The 18528-nt window shown below is 31.8% G+C and overlaps 3 protein-coding genes across 3 annotated transcripts in view; 2 read left to right on the forward strand and 1 right to left on the reverse strand.

The window, feature by feature from the left end:
- Positions 1–1899: 1899 nt before the first annotated feature.
- Positions 1900–3723, forward strand: LOC132942705 (uncharacterized). Its single transcript, XM_061011324.1, has 2 exons — positions 1900–2055; positions 2989–3723. Exons 1-2 carry the CDS (start codon positions 2050–2052, stop codon positions 3352–3354), a joined length of 372 nt encoding a protein of 123 aa, XP_060867307.1. The 5' UTR covers positions 1900–2049; the 3' UTR covers positions 3355–3723.
- Positions 3724–6407: 2684 nt separating this feature from the next.
- LOC132943717 (uncharacterized) lies at positions 6408–8136 on the reverse strand. Its single transcript, XM_061012777.1, has 2 exons — positions 7979–8136; positions 6408–7142 (listed from the first exon to the last, which is right to left on the reverse strand). The coding sequence occupies exons 1-2, from the start codon at positions 7982–7984 to the stop codon at positions 6777–6779; spliced, it is 372 nt and encodes a 123-aa protein (XP_060868760.1). The 5' UTR covers positions 7985–8136; the 3' UTR covers positions 6408–6776.
- A 9012-nt stretch (positions 8137–17148) lies between these two features.
- Positions 17149–18528, forward strand: part of LOC132943668 (kinesin-like protein KIF19) — a 56567-nt gene continuing 55187 nt past the window's right edge. The window contains exons 1-2 of the mRNA XM_061012696.1: positions 17149–17505; positions 17646–17785. Coding sequence (XP_060868679.1) covers positions 17669–17785 — 117 coding nt within the window. The 5' untranslated portion in view covers positions 17149–17505; positions 17646–17668. The remainder of the gene's footprint in view (positions 17506–17645; positions 17786–18528) is intronic.

Here is an 18528-nt window from a genome sequence, read left to right on the forward strand (position 1 = left end):
TTTTTCCGTATTTTGTCAAGATTTGAACTACAAATGCTTAAAAAAAACTGAGACTAAGGATTTTTATATTTTTCAACTGTCATTGTAACAAAATAGTAGGAGACTTGTAATAAATTGTCAACCTTTTTTACCCAACAAATAAAGTTTTATTGACATTCATACAAAAAAATACTCTCTATCTAGAAGTCTAGACAGTTGACTGCCCAGAGAGAGGAACCGCCCGTGGTCGAGATTCGAACTAGCGACGGTCTGCGTCGAAACCGACGCCATAGTCAGCACGGCCACTCCACCCCCTTCGAATTTATACTGTGTACTTTTAAAATGTATTATGCATCTTTTATATAATATACATTGCTTAAGATGTATAAAGAAGATGAAAAAAGATAAAAGTTTTGAATTAAATATTTAGGTATTTATATAGGTACTGTTTATTATTATGTAACTACCTACTTAGTATTAATTATTTTTAATATAATCTAAGTAAATATACTAAATAGGTACTTTTCGTTTTTCGCACTCAACCTATTGTATTACTACTGGCACATTTAATTCGTTTCAATACAAGGACTTAAGACCTGTTGAATAAATGTTTTATAATTCTGACTAGGCCAACGTTTTCGGAAAAAAATCAATAAAACAATTAGGCTTATCGCTTTTGTAATACAACCATCAATTTATTGAAAATACTTAAACAATTTACAATTTATTTTTATTTAATTATGTGGGTTTTTTTTAAAGTGTATCTATAAAGTATTCTGTATTTGGCAATTACCAATTAAAATCAAATGTATTTTGTATTTTAAGACAATTTTTGAAAGTATTTCGCCAATCCCTGATTTAGTTTTACTGCACTCTTGTTATTGTTTATGTTGTACAATGCATTGCTTACTCAACATTTGAGAATGGAACTCTACCTCGATATAATTATTATCTTAAACTATAGGTTTTTGTAAATTAATTTTTGAGATATACCTAGGTAATTTGTACAAAGTACATCATTTTCTATTGAAAAGGATATTGAAATGAATGGTCATTGCTCAATAGATTCCAATTTATACAGCCCTTAGATCCTTGACTAGCTTACTCTGTAGCTGTGGCCTGTCAGTCTGTGGCCTCGTAGTTGTACAATTCAGCTTGTACTACTGACATTTATACCAGAAATTGTACAATAGGTATATAAAGATTTTTTTTTATAAAAATCATATTTTGTATAAATAGGTACTTAATTTAATACTTAACTGATGATATTTAGTATAAGTTAAAATGATAAAATTATTTTCCTACAAAAAAGTAGTTAGTAAAAGCCAAGGCTAGTTCCCTCTAGTGTGTGAATCAACAAATCGATTTGGGGCAAGAGTGCTACCTTTAAGCTACCCTTACAAAAAAAATCTTAGCTTGGATTAGATTAGTTTCTTAAATTGTCAAATATTATTATAATAATAAATGTGAACTTCCATAATATAGTGACCTTAAATTGTAACTCCTTTTTTTGAACGAGTGCAGTTCGACCACTATCTGCTTCTTAACCGAGTGCAGTTCGACCATTACCTTTTTTGAACTCAAGTGCAATTCGACCATTACCTTTTTTGAACTCAAGTGCAATTCGACCATTTCTTTTTAGGTAATAAGTGCAATTTGGCTATCTTTGTCACCGAGGTTAAGTTTGAAAAGGTTACGTTGCGGTAGCGTCGTTTAAACGGTATCAACATGATCGTATAATAATACGATTCGAAATATATAATGGCCAATAGGTGTATTGATTACTCTATCACAATATATAATGTATGTATATAAATATATCTCATTTCAATGTTAATGTCATAACGATTGGTTCAAGGTCACGATGTCCATACCTGGGTGGAGTACCCCAGAGCGCAACTCCCTCCGCTATATTCGGTAGTCGGTACCCGGAACCTTGTTTGTATAAAAGGCTCTGCGTCGACTGGCAACAACATCAAATCATCTGCAGCAGACGGTCCAGGCTAACTGTGCGATATCAAATAATTTTTTAACGTTTTTGCTCGAGCAATCTCACCACACACCAGAAACATGAAGGTAAGCGTTTTCTGACATTGTTATAATAATTTTCAGTAGGTAGAATTAAGTATTAGGTCCGGTTAATTGTATGTATATAACGCGACGATTTGTATGCAGTTGTGTGTAAGTACTAAGTAGGTACAACTTATATGACATAGCTATATTTATTTAATACCACGATTTGCTTTCTTCCGTCTTCGTATAAGCTAGTAAGTAGGTACAACTTTGGAACTTTAAAGTGTAAAGTATTTAAACATTGACCAGTTTTTGAGTGATTTAATGTTTCGATTGTGGCGGACTTCACATAATTATTTAAGACCTCAATTTCCTTTCTTCGTATAAGTTATCGTTGACTTTAAACTGGCCGTTGTATAGACTCGTAAATTGTGATGGACGAAATTCGAACGTAGTTACTTTAATAGTTAAATCTATATACATTATACGCGCACATTAGTAAGACTTACAGCCACAGTATAATAGGTACCTACCAAGCCTTGTTAAATATATTCACCCGATTATCCGAATCACTATATTGCGTATAGACTATAGATATATACCACGTGCCTAGGGAAAACTCGTATGCATAGGAAGGACTCGGGGAGTCTAATCAGGTCCTACTCCGCAAAACCATTGCAAGATATATTTCATTAATTTCAGTTTTTATATAAAAATATCCAATTATTAGTATTATCATAATTATTATTCTAATTTCTATAGTTGTTTTTATAAGGTAATATATTATAATAAATTACTTTAAACTGTGTATACAGAAAGGGTGTGGGGTGGTGAAGCCTACCACTTAACTACAATTTTTTACTCGAAAACATATTGGACTCGAGTGCCTATATTAATGCCCATATGATAATATCTCTTTATTTTGTTATTGTCATGTAAATAAATAATAACAAACTGTACAATATGGTTAATAATAATATGCCATCCGGTCTACAGGTTATTATGGTAACGCTGTTGTTGGCCGCTGTCGCCCTGTCCGCCGCCGAAGCCGGAGCAATCAACTACTACCACCCTGCCCCGGCATTAGTACCGGCACCAGCATACTACGCCGCCCCGGCACCAGCTTTGGTCAGGACCCCGAGCCTGGACAGCGCCGTGGTGCACTCTGAACGCGTCGGAGGCAACTTCGCGTACAGCTCCGTCGAGGGACACGCGTACACCGCCCTCTCACCGGTCGTACACCCTGCCCCAGTGGCCATCGCCTACAAGGCCCAGCCACTCGTCGCCCCGTACCCCGTCGTCCACGCCGCCCCCTACCCAGCCGTCTACGCTCCGGCCAAGTCCTTCTACTACGCCCACTAACCTGCACCACCCACAATGACAACGACGACAAGGCCCACGCTCAGTGTTTGATCTAGTTTCCGTTTTTATCTCCATAAAAACACCGACGCAGCGTACTGTGCATTATCGCGAATCTATATTATAATAATAATTATTATTTTGTGTTTATAATGTCGGTACGCGATATAATAATTAATAATATTCCGTTTTATTATTATCACAATGCGTCGGTACATCCCCATCTCGCCTATATAATAATATTATATACGCGTGACTTAAAATTTACTTCCCCACACCCAACCACCTAACGAACGTACACGGATGCGTTTAATATTTTTGTACTTTTTTTTTCAATATTACCGAATAAAAAATATTTCTGATTTGAAAAAATGCTGTTGTTTTATATTTTTTATTGACGTCGTGATAGAATTGTGTACGATGACAAAAAATAAGTATCCTACTATCAATATTTGTAAAAGGTACCATATAATAAAGTAAAAGAACTAGTAAGTGGAAGTAGATTCATGAATAATTTAACGTATATGGTGTATTACATTGTTTTAGTCTTTAAGTATTAATATTAACTATCATAGTATATTAATAATTTATACGCAATTTAAATTTAAATATGAAAAGAAGGAATAAATGCACTTAAACGGTATTTATTAAATATAGACAATAGGAAACTATGCTTAGGTACCTATATAGGTGGTGAGATACAAGTATGAAATGTAAATATTATGTAATAGAGTTGGACATATCCGAATTCTGAAATTGTCATAACAAATTTTTAAAATAGATTTCAAGATATTTTTTTTTGATTTAAGCTTTTTAAAGTTAAATCTTTTTATATGATGGTATCTATTTACCATAATATGAAAAAATTATCAATTTTATCTTTATCATAAAAACACGAAAATGAACAATTTTTAACAATTACAACTATCATACTTAAATTTTAAACATATAAACGGCCAAAAATAGTTAATAGTTTTCTAAAACGATACGTCTTCATCCCTTTTAAAAATACTAAATTAGTTAACCAAAATAGAGGAACAATTGCCTAAATGTTGCTCCTTAAACAATAGTCACAAGAAGCCATCTTGAGGTAAATAATAAATATTAATAGATAATAACTTATTTTATATAAAACTGTACATATACATACATATATACATACATACATACATATTCTTAATCCAAAAACTGCTTAAATTACAAATTTAGGCAAAATTATACGGTATCAGTGTATCATATTATATATTAATAATAATTGCAGTTTGAATACTGATTCAGGAGTTCAGTATAGGCAATCAGAATCGCAACATTGTGTGTGCGAGATGTGCATGAACACAAACAGTGGCCTCCAGCTCTAAGGGGTCTCCAAAAACAGCAAAAACCAAAAGCTAAAATTAAAAATTGCTTGTTTCAATTGTTAAAATTCATAAAAATTATAATTTTCATAACCAACATTTTACGTTTTACGTCATACGTTTTTCCTTTAACAAAAAAAAAAGTATATCTACTGAAAAATCAAATTATATTTATTTGAGTGTTTGAAATTAGATTTGTTCAACATTATAAATATTGATCCGTAAATTAATGAGTTATAACGGAACAATTTTATTATTTTGTTGTAATTTAAAAACGAATAGCAACCGTAGATACTTGAAATTTTCACCATAAATGTATATTAGTTTTTTCTATAATAAGAGCCAGTATGTGGTATGATTTAAAAAATATTTTTACTTTTATTGAACTATTTATTGACACATTTAAAATTTTGAAATTTTTTAGTTTTTTTCTATGAATATCAATAGAAATGTTTCACGGTTTCAAACAGCTTAAAAATGTAATTAAAGGTACGTGATATGTTTTTTTTTATTAAGTAGTTTTAATTTAAATTAAATTAATTAGTTAAGTTGTTTTTATAGTTATGCAAACAAGAATATTTTAATTTTTCGCAAATTATCGAAAAGTGTGTGCACGTGCGAGAGTGACTTCCGGCAGCGGTTGCTCCATGCGGCATTACAGCGATTTTCAGAAACACACACTAATTTTAATTTACTACTCACACATAGACATAGCCTAAACATTTACGTCATGTAAATTGCCTAAATATTACTCCTTAAAACATGACACGTTGGAGTCCCTTAAATGTTTTTGTATTAAAACGCACTGGTTCCGATGCCCATTAAAGCGAAATCTAATATGCAATATATTCTGGATTTGATAAAATGTCGAATTATTCACTGTTTTTATTTATATATTACATAATATAATTGTAGTTATATGCTAAATATAAGTAGGTAGAACCCAGTTTCCGCTGTAACATATTAGTATATTACAGAGTTACGTGTGTTTTTAAATATACAAACTATTTTTATCCCTTTGCACAGTGTCTGAACGATGCTTTAAGCACAGTTCTCAGACATTGACTTTGCATTACAAATTTTCAGGGTACAGATGATTTTCCTATAACGATCGAATCTTCGATTGTCATTATAGTAATAAATTTAAATAATGATAATATTATTATCATTCTGTTTTTTAGAAAATATGTCTTGGCGTATTGCAAATTGCAATATACTAATTCGACAAACATATTATGATGTTAATACGGATTAATGATTACACAGGGGCTATTTAGTTTTAAAATAGGGCTGCCAAATTTTTTACCAGGCCACATTTTTCTACCACCGAGCCACAGTTATAACAATGAAAATTGAAATGTAGCCATGTTGGAGTTATGTTTGTTTCCTCTTTATAATATTAGTATAGACTACAATTGTCGAATTGAAAACAATAATCATAAAGTTTAAGTGAATTCATTCTTTTCATATTTAAATTTAAATTATATATATACATTATAAATATACTATAATATTAGTACTTTAGGACTAAAACAATGTAATACACCATATACGTTAAATTATTCATGAATCTACTTCCACTTACTAGTTCTTTTACTTTATTATATGGTACCTTTTACAAATATTGATAGTAGGATACTTATTTTTTGTCATCGTACACAATTCTATCACGACGTCAATAAAAAATATAAAACAACAGCATTTTTTCAAATCAGAAATATTTTTTATTCGGTAATATTGAAAAAAAAAGTACAAAAATATTAAACGCATCCGTGTACGTTCGTTAGGTGGTTGGGTGTGGGGAAGTAAATTTTAAGTCACGCGTATATAATATTATTATATAGGCGAGATGGGGATGTACCGACGCATTGTGATAATAATAAAACGGAATATTATTAATTATTATATCGCGTACCGACATTATAAACACAAAATAATAATTATTATTATAATATAGATTCGCGATAATGCACAGTACGCTGCGTCGGTGTTTTTATGGAGATAAAAACGGAAACTAGATCAAACACTGAGCGTGGGCCTTGTCGTCGTTGTCATTGTGGGTGGTGCAGGTTAGTGGGCGTAGTAGAAGGACTTGGCCGGAGCGTAGACGGCTGGGTAGGGGGCGGCGTGGACGACGGGGTACGGGGCGACGAGTGGCTGGGCCTTGTAGGCGATGGCCACTGGGGCAGGGTGTACGACCGGTGAGAGGGCGGTGTACGCGTGTCCCTCGACGGAGCTGTACGCGAAGTTGCCTCCGACGCGTTCAGAGTGCACCACGGCGCTGTCCAGGCTCGGGGTCCTGACCAAAGCTGGTGCCGGGGCGGCGTAGTATGCTGGTGCCGGTACTAATGCCGGGGCAGGGTGGTAGTAGTTGATTGCTCCGGCTTCGGCGGCGGACAGGGCGACAGCGGCCAACAACAGCGTTACCATAATAACCTGTAGACCGGATGGCATATTATTATTAACCATATTGTACAGTTTGTTATTATTTGTTTACATGACAATAACAAAATAAAGAGATATTATCATATGGGCATTAATATAGGCACTCGAGTCCAATATGTTTTCGAGTAAAAAATTGTAGTTAAGTGGTAGGCTTCACCACCCCACACCCTTTCTGTATACACAGTTTAAAGTAATTTATTATAATATATTACCTTATAAAAACAACTATAGAAATTAGAATAATAATTATGATAATACTAATAATTGGATATTTTTATATAAAAACTGAAATTAATGAAATATATCTTGCAATGGTTTTGCGGAGTAGGACCTGATTAGACTCCCCGAGTCCTTCCTATGCATACGAGTTTTCCCTAGGCACGTGGTATATATCTATAGTCTATACGCAATATAGTGATTCGGATAATCGGGTGAATATATTTAACAAGGCTTGGTAGGTACCTATTATACTGTGGCTGTAAGTCTTACTAATGTGCGCGTATAATGTATATAGATTTAACTATTAAAGTAACTACGTTCGAATTTCGTCCATCACAATTTACGAGTCTATACAACGGCCAGTTTAAAGTCAACGATAACTTATACGAAGAAAGGAAATTGAGGTCTTAAATAATTATGTGAAGTCCGCCACAATCGAAACATTAAATCACTCAAAAACTGGTCAATGTTTAAATACTTTACACTTTAAAGCTCCAAAGTTGTGCCTACTTACACACACAACAAGTCGTCGCGTTATATACATACAATTAACCGGACCTTAATACTACCTACTGAAAATTATTATAACAATGTCAGAAAACGCTTACCTTCATGTTTCTGGTGTGGTTAGATTGCTCGAGCAAAAACGTAAAAAAATTATTTGATATCGCACAGTTAGCCTGGACCGTCTGCTGCAGATGATTTGATGCTGTTGCCAGACTACGCAGAGTCTTTTATACTAACGCGTCTTTGGATACCGAGTGCTGGGGAGGTGGTTGCTCTCGCGGTACTCCACCCAGGTACGGACATGCCTGTTCGTAACCTTGAACCAATCGTTACGACATTAACATTGAAACGAGATACATATAATATAAATATATCTATATATATTGCGATAGAGTAAATAATACACCCATTGGCCATTATATATTTCGAACCTTATTATTACACATTATGTTGATACAGTTTAAACTACTCTACGCCACCGCAACGTAACCCCGGAACACACATAATTGGAATTCGCTATTGAAACAAATACGCGCCAGTGGGCGTTTTTGTTTTCCGTTCTAATCATTAAGTGGTCGGCAAACGATAAGAGTTTAAGTTATAATTGTGTTATTATATTTTGAGACAAACGTAGTACATTGCGTTTTAATGTTTTTTTTTGTGGAAAATTCGTATTAATATTACGTATTACAGGAGTACAGGACTAGACTGACTGGCATAACACAGTTATTATCATTTTATTTCATATTTATGTCATTTTATTTTTACGTCCAAAACTTCAAACCACAGATTTGCGCTCAAATGGCTCGTTAGTGCCATAATGAATTTTCAAACATTGTTATGTCGAACACGTTCGTATTTGGGATAACTGTTAACTACGATTCCTCGTTATTAATGATATCAGTTTAAGGTTTATTTAAGTTTATTTTATTCTATATGAATTGTTCAGGTTCTTATACAAAGTAATAGGTAAAACTGTTATACCTATATTATCAAGTATGTACCTAGGTATATCTTACTATCTATTATATAAATTAATAATCACACTCGATTATATATTTCAATATTTAAAATTTTTTCGCAATCCTAATTTTCATTTTGGAAGAAAATCCTATAGGGGAGATCTGGGCAAATCGGATACCCCGGACAAAGTGAATATAACGCTATTTGTTTAAGAATTTCGAATATTGTAAAAAACAAATCGGTAGTACTGTACTTTGGCTTTAGCGGGCAATTAATTGTATAATGGTAACTAGTAATGTTATTAAACAAACAATAATAATTTTCTAATTTGTTAATGGTTTTGAAAAAAAAAATCAAGTTGAAAATTAAGTTTTATTTATGTTAATTTTAATGCTTATAATATATCAAAATACTCATAAGAAGAGTACCTATACCTTTATTCCTGTGCATATATTTTTGTGTTTAATCACCTGTAGTTCAAATTATCCAATTTAGTTATGAAAAAAACTTAACCGGGCAGTATGAACAAGGTAGATGAATATGAGTTCTGATTGATTTATATAAATCATTACTATTTTAAAATTGTTCATAACTATACAAAGTTATTTTTAATTTGTTTAAAAGCCATAAAAAGTATTATATTATACATATCATTGTTTATAAAGGGTAACATTTTTTATTTTATTGAAAATCATGTTATACATATTATTTTATTTTTAACTTTGTTTACACTTTACATAACTAAGTTGTAAGTTTAAATAGCTCAAATGTTATAATTATTATTTTTAAATACAAAGTTTAATTTTTTCACTTTACGGTGAATTCAACTAAGCAAGGTGAATAATTAAATTTTTTTTTTTTGCTAACTTAGATTTATATTATTAAGGATTTCATGTTGAAGGTTCATAAATTAGATTAATTAGAATTGTTAGGTACTAAAAATTTTTTATTATTGAATTAAGTTTAAACACACTTTTTAATGTTATTTTGTGCTTTTAAACTAAGCATATCCACTTTGCCCGGGTCACCCTAGATATACCAAAAAAATCCCAAAACCTTTATAACTACTAAAAATCATATGTAAACAAAAATTTATGTTTTTTTCAAAAATTAAGTTGTAATTACATTACAGCTTATATGGTATAAAATAAATTGTTAATCAATATATATAATATTGGAGTAAAGTAATTATTAGAGCAATACGATGGCCTACGAGACTACTAGAGAGATATATTTCTCAAGAAATGTCAAAAGACCACCTGTACTACTTGGTTAGGTATATATTTTTTTAAACATCCGTCGTCTAGTTATTACTTATTTATTATTAGAAATAACGAGTTTTTTTACATTTTTCACATAGTCTAGTCTGACAATGTGCATCGATATGCTACAATACAATTTCATTGTTGTAGTCTGTGTCTGTATCTACGTATTTACAATAACTGGATTACGCATATAATTGTATTTGTATATAATGTATACGGCATATACATAATAGATTCCAGAAGATGCGTTGTAGATGTTGAAGAAGTCGTTCATCTAAACAAATAATTTTTTTTTATTGAACTTAAGCCCAGCAACTATGGCCATTAGCCGTTTGTTTGTTTGTAGTGGGGAGAAACGGTTGGTCGAAACACGTTTGTATGTGTAGCAAGGATTTGTAGCTAAAAATCCCGGGTGGTCACCCATCCGGGAGCTAGCAACACCGGCCGATACATACACTCGGAGCATTTACGCAGGTGAGTGTACGGACCGCGCCACACCGCGCCACAACAACAAATAATTATAATATGGAAATTGGTACATTTAATTTTTAACGAATCGTTTAATGGATTGATTGGATTTGCTATAGGTACTATAGGCTATAGCTATTATTTAAGTTGGTTCATAGAAGAAATAGATTACCAGCTGTTTTCAAACTCAATCTCCTGTTAAACCATCGAATATCTTATAATATTAAAAGACTCAAGCGCCCTTTAAAGGAATAAACTATAAAACCATTAAAAAATCATATTTGAGACGACAGAGAATATATTATTGTTGTATAATTATTTTAAATGTAACACCAACATTTAACGTATTTGAAAAAATAAGTTTGATAACTTCTACTATCCTAAAATAGCCAAACTTTTGTATTCTTGTATACTCCAATTAGATTATTTATTTATATTTCAGGCCCTGCATTGGTTGGATCCACGCTTCAAAATAAAGATTCTGCAAACATATTTACAATGAATTGAACGAATACAAAAAAATACTATATACTAAATAGGTACCTATTAGGTAACTTATAGGATTTTAACGAGCTCATATTATTATGTACTAGCAGACAATGGTTTATCTACTACTTAATTTATTAGGTACTGTGGTACAGTGAGTATACAGAATTACAGATTAGAACAAGTATATAATGTCAACCTATAATGCTAAACATGGTACCACCTATCCTATTCTGTATATACTATAAATTATAATAACATGATATTATGTACAACACGAGTTTGGCTAGACTCCAATATTGTATTGCGATTTGCGAGGGCGGAGTGGATCGCCGAAAAACAAATTGCGTCGCGCTGCAATGTCTTATCACATAATTAAATATATATTTTGGGTTATCCTTTGAAGATTTTGTTGAGCCGTACAGCTGCCGCTCTGGCAGACTTTCATACGCGATTCATCGATTTCACCAATTACCGATTTGGCATCGACCGCCAGTACGGGTATAGTTGTAAAACCATTTCCATCGGTTTTGACGTTTACCAATTTTTACCTGTGGCCATTCAGGTTACTGCTTAATTTAAATAATTAATTAAAAATATATTGAAATTTGATTAGATACAATATTATTTTTTAGATATGTGATAGAATAATATAATTGTTAATTTCTATGTAGGTACCTATGCTATATATAGGAAACTATATAATGATGGAATTATAGAATATCAAGCGTAGGATTAATTAACGTTTTTAACTAATTTCTCACGTCTAGGTACAAAAAAATTAGACATGGTATAACCAAAACTTACATGCAATATGCATTATAGTATAAAAATGATATAATGGTACACTTAAACCAATATAGTGTCTAGCATCTATGTCAATTAAAAACGATTTAAGAAATTACGATTTCTTATCGTCGTAACGTCGTAACGTTTATATCTTTCTCATACTTTCCCGGTCCCCTCAAACTTACGATTTAAAATTGGTGGCGTCAATATCGGTTGTATTAAAACTATACCTACTGGCGCAATCGATGTACCAATACATTTTACACTAAATTATAAGCAAGATCTGGCGGGATCGAAGAAATCCCGCGCGCGCGTGCACCTCCGGAGCAAGATTTCCCGTGGAGACGGGACAGGCTTTACGCAGCGGCATTGTATATAGTACTTAATTAAGTTAAGGAACCTAATTTGATACGAACACCTGCAGCAGACTTCACCGCGGCGGGTATCGGTTGAACGACCGGGTGCCAATGTTTAATATAATGGTATCTATACGTATACATATATGTGTGTATAACATTATATAGATCTTCTGCGAAAATCTCGTATATGTATATTCAACACATCATGTATAATGTATATATAAGTTGTATACATCGAGCTGAATATTATATTATGTCGTATGGAGGCATCCGCGTATACCGTGATCATTTTTTTCCATCTCATTCTTATTTTATTATTTTATTTTTTTCATTTGACTCTTTTTCACATATTATTATTATATTGTGTGTATACGTATAAAAGCTCTGCGGGCGGACAATGCTCGTGCGTTGCCGGTGAAACCGGTTTTTGGGTGGAGACTTCGAGACATTAACCTTGAGCCCGTGGAAGGTTGTGGACTACGCGTATTTTTTTTTTCTCTATCTATCCGCAGACACGCCGTATTTTGTCCACTCTACACGACAACGCGTCAACGCCCAAGTAGAATTTTTCCCTTGCTGCGTCGGTATTTGTAACTGTTATTGTTCATTATATATATTTTTATGTTCATTATACATGGAAAAATATTTTAAGTTTTGGTCGTATTGTAGGTATTTATATATTTTTATATTTAGGTAGGTACTCGAAATGCTTTTTGAACGTTTCGCGGTTATCCTAACGCCGCGCCGCGCTGGTCGAACAGAATAAGGGCCGTTCATATAATGCCCGGTAAAATGTCGGTTAACGCTAATCGACTAATAACAGATTTTATTACCGGCAGAATTCAGCCGGTTAAGTATCGGTTAACTTTAACTGGTAAGAACGGCCTTAAGTGTGTTATCGACGTACCTATACGCGTCACACCAGCAACCCCACTTTAAAAATATTGAAACATTTACAGATTTTCTATTCAGATCATCCTAGTATGTCATCACGCCAGCCTCTTCCTAAAGGGTTTTTAATAAATCTGAGCCGCTTCAGTGATACACATTTTGAAACATTGCGTACAAATTCGTACGAATGATGGACTAAACTGTAGCGGTTCTTAACCTTTATATGCACGAGAATCCATGTAAAAATAATCTTTGAAGGCACTGGTCCCGTGCTTATGAGCCAAAAATTATTATTTTAGTAACCAATTTTTTTCACACAATGTGCACGTTTATTACACAAAAGTTTCTTTTTTCATTATAAACTATACAAAAATACCTATCTTTAATAAAACAATAAAACATTTATTTTCGGGAAGGCTGATGTTGTATTTCTGCTACAAGTTTCGATATTCCAGGTTCGATACTGGATAGTTTTAACCACAGGAGATCGGAATCTATATTTTGCAACCGGTTTCTATACTTATTCTTAATGTACCTACACTATATAGCAGAAAAAGCTTTTGAAAATGGTATTAAATCTTGCAGAACCTTAATTGATTATATATATGTAGTATGTTACATAGTGCATATATTAATTATAGTATTTATCCACGAATATACGATTATACAAACACGTATTTGCGCTTTTTGTGTGTACTAAGTACTAAAAAGACGTTAGCGTCGCAGACCCTTGAGTCGAGTGTCACGGACCCCTGCAGGGGGGAGCCTCGGACCAGAGGTTTAGAACCACTGTACTGATAAGGATAGAAAACTAAAATTTCAATATTTTTAAAATGGGGAGGGTGGCCGAAGTGACGTATTTTATTGTTAAAAATTAAAATAGTCATCATAATAGCATCCACTGCACTAATGCAGTCAAAAATAACAATATATTACACTCTGGTTAATAATTGGAAAACAACAGATATGATAGTACATAGTATCAAATTTTGGTATTTTGAACTACATAATATTTTATTTTATTATTTATATTAAATGTGTTTACATATAGTTATATCTGTTTTTTAAATTATTTTTGATAATAAAAATAATCAATATGTAGGTATAAGAGATGTTTATTTATGTTAAGAAATATTATCATCTAAAAAAAATATATTAATAATATTAATTATATTTATTTATTTAGTATAATAAGAATACACTCTTTATAATATTATCAGGGAATGTTTATTGACGTGTAAATAAATATAGCCATACCTTTAGGTATATTCCACATTTCTACTCTGATATTTACAAGATTTTTTAGGTAGGTAACCGTTTAAAATGTCATGAGGACGCGAGGTTACGAAACGTATATTATTTTGAATTACTGTTATACCAAAAAAATATCAATAATCTTTATATATATTTCCCTACTATTAAGATTAAAAAAAATAAATTATTTTTTTTTTAACTTGTTACAATATAATTGTGTATGAAAATATATCCTTTGAAAAGAATCATCGAATTAAAATTGTATACAGAAAAAATTAAAAAAACAATAATAATATAGTTGATTATAAAGTTATAACTTATAACTCATTCTCATGGGTATACAAATATTCATAATGCTGTTGAGTTGAGCCTGCTGAATTTCTACAGGTATCTATCTCAATTTTTGATGTTTGATATTGAACATCATGAATATTATAAAAATATTAAGAATAGTTTTACATTATGTATATAACATCTATAATATATTATAGACAATTCCTACTAATTTTATTTGAAAATTGAGATTGTTATTATACATTTTTGATCGGAATAACAGACATTTACCGTTGAAACCGGAATAACTTGTCATGCTAATTATAATAACCAATGCGAACGAATATAATATATAACATCACGCAAGTCGTAACAATTTTTTAGCCTAGGTGGCTAAGTATTAATAATTATAACATCTACAGTTGCATAAATAACCATTATGTATTGAAAACAAGTTGCAAGAATCTAAACAACTACCTACTCAACATGAAAATAACTTAATGTCAAATTAAACAAATTATAAAAATGTTTTGCGTATACATTTAATTTTAATTTATTGTATATATTTTAATATTTTATTATAAAAATGCAAGTAAATAACACAAACATTATTTTAAAATTGAACGCAAACGGTTAAAAATACAAACACCTAATTAAAAATATGTTTTCTTCTCTTAAAATTGTATGATAATTATTCAAATATTGATTTAGTATAATAGGTAGGTACCTAACTAATGTCTTAAAATAGATAGATTACCCACGCGTTGTTTGTTGCGAATATATCGATACATAATACAGGCTGAAACCACAAACTTTTGAGTAGGGTTCTTTTGACAAGTATACCTTATCGTAAGTAGGTTAACATTTACAAATATGAAAATATTACTATCAACTATATGATATTTTTCGCCAAATATTTTATTCTATTATAAAATAAATATAACTTTTGACCTGCGTAGTGCGTATGCATACTTAAAAACTTCAGAGAACAGCAGAACACTCATTGTAATTTGTAATGAGTATTAATGTATTATTACTGAATATACCTATAACATTATTGTTTAAAAGGAGTGATGTACTGATATATAAATAACTGTCGCCTGCACGTCCTGCAGTCGGTGGGACTCGATACGCGCCTCGCCGTCGTGTTATAATGAAAAATAAATAATAATATAATCAAAATGTGATAGAAAATACGAACAGAGTTGAACGGACTCGTTTGAATAGGTAGTAATAAAAGTAATAATATTGTTGTTGTTGTAAATAAAAATAAAACTATACTATAGTATATAATATATATATTAAACAATGTAATACTTTAAAAACAAAAGGATGTCTTTAAGATAATATGTTGGCCTCATTTTACTTGTTAGCTATTTAATGACGTTTATTTAAATTATATATAATACGTAGGTATTGATATTTTAATAACGTAGTAGGTATCGTACACCTTTTAGTTATTTTTGCATAAAACATAGGTACATAATAAATATTATACATTTATTTAAAATCACTGAGTTCAATTCCAAATATCTGGTTAAGCGCATTTGTTATCACTTTATCAGTTGTACATTAATAATGATAATATTATTTATTTATTATTTTATCATGTCACGTATGAATGATATACCTATACTATAATATCGTATTAGACTTAGACACGAATTAAGATATACTTAATATACATCGTAATTCGTGGTATTAGATAATATGCACTATGCAACAGTTGTAGTACTTACCTACCTATATCTATACTTTACAGACTGCCAAAAATTTGTTTTTATGTATAGGTACATATAGTATCAATTTCGGTGGTAATCATTCGTAGTTATAACTGCAAAGGAACTGTGACTCAGCAAACCGTATATTTTAGTATTTTACATTTTTACCGTATAATGTAAGTATTGTGCGGTTTATAACCAACAACTCTTAAAAAATTAATATTTGGAGTTTTAATGATAAATGGTTAAAAAAAACTTGCTATGTTGAATTAACTAATTACTTATTAGTTATGAAGATAAACATGTATTGTATACACACTCTTACCTCGTGTATAATGGACATAATATTATATGGTTAATTTTCAAACGCAAAAAAAAATTAAACTTAAATTCATCGAAAACCACAAATCTTTGATACGCGTGCGTCTTCTAAGTTCCAACATAATAATATATAATACATAATATGTCAATGAAGTTGGCCCTCCAACTTTGACTGATTGTTTAAAAAAATACGCCAATAATTTGCATAATAATTGTAAATTGACGTTTAGATTTTGCTAATAATAGTTGTTAAAATATTATGAGCTAAAAACTATTACGGGGGGATGCAGGGTAACTCAACGGTCATGCGTGATACGTTTGCGGTGTCTGTTTTTACACGTCCGGTTTGCCACAATAACGTACGTCGCAATATCGCAAGACGCATATTATAATATGCCTCATAATACTGACAATAATAATGCATATTATATATATATATATATAGGTGAACGCGATTTGTATGTATCGCGCAGTTGCCAGTGGCTACCATACGGCGCGAGGCGAAAAACCGTCGCGACTTTTCGCGTCTATTATAATACGCCTGCAGTTTGGGCGCCGACGACGCCGCCGCGGCACACATTACAAAATCGCGGACTATATGCGCGCCACCATCATATGATTTGTTATTATAATATTATTAAAATATCGTTCTGACGACGTCGCAGTTATCGCAGTATATTGTTATATCATTAATTATAATAATATGAGCATCCATGACACCGTCATGAAAGGCCGATCTCCGCCGGTTTTCCCGCGAACCGTCGCCTGCACGTCCTGCAGCCGGTGGGACTCGATACGCGCCTCGCCGTCGTATTATAATAATATTATAATATTATAGGTAAATATTATGCGAAATTTACATCGGTCTTCTTCGTGTTTTGATAATAATTTTAAAAATACATTTTTTCTTTTTTATCAAACAAACTACCATTGGACACAACAAATAATAATAACATACACCCGATTGCGTCGATTTAGGTACGTACCTACCTATAACAGTAATGGTCATGTCGCCGTCCACGGTGCAGATGCAGAACCCCAACGGATCGCCGTACAACGTGTCTTCCGCGCCGGAATTCCGGCAGGAGGAGTCGACGGCCGTCGAAGAAAAACTCATGGTAATTCCTATTATAGCTGATAGAATTCATCGCGTATGTTGGTCGGCTGTACCTTTATAATAATATTTAAATGATAAATAATAGAACGAGATAGCCACCACTATTCAAAGTGTATTATAGGTACCTATAGGCTTTTAGATATTACCGCATATCCGGGTAGCTGAAAACCAGCATATATAATAATACGAGAAAGCCGTGTACACAAAATATGACTTGTGTTGCGAAATGTGTCAGTCTTGAATCTTTCAATTGTTAACTAATTTGCAAAGTAAAAGAACCATATTAATTTATTTGTGGTGAATGGTTACATTATACATTTTGAAATTATCCAACTAATCGTATTTCGATTTGTGACATAATACACATAATACGTATAATATATTATATTTATCGCGTTCTCACGTCAAACAAAACTAATTTTTGTGTTATTGAATTTCAACATTTGTGGATATTGCAGTGTAATATTAAATACAATGTATGCTCCTCTTAATATTTTAAATTGTTATATTGTACTACCTAAAGCACGCTTCAAGGCTTGTAAGCATTTCAGTTTTTAATTTCAAATACATAAGTGAAAAACTCTTTTTAATATCTAACTTGAACTTCAAAACGATTTTTCTCAAACATTACATTTTGAGTTGTGGTGATCTTTTTCTAAGTGCGTGAGTTATATAATATATTGTGGTGGATATATAATATACATTCGAATTGGTCTCATAAAATTATAATATATAATTCAAATG

The sequence above is a fragment of the Metopolophium dirhodum genome, chromosome 4 (genome assembly GCF_019925205.1).
Source record: "Metopolophium dirhodum isolate CAU chromosome 4, ASM1992520v1, whole genome shotgun sequence".
Taxonomy (NCBI): Eukaryota; Metazoa; Arthropoda; class Insecta; order Hemiptera; family Aphididae; genus Metopolophium; species Metopolophium dirhodum.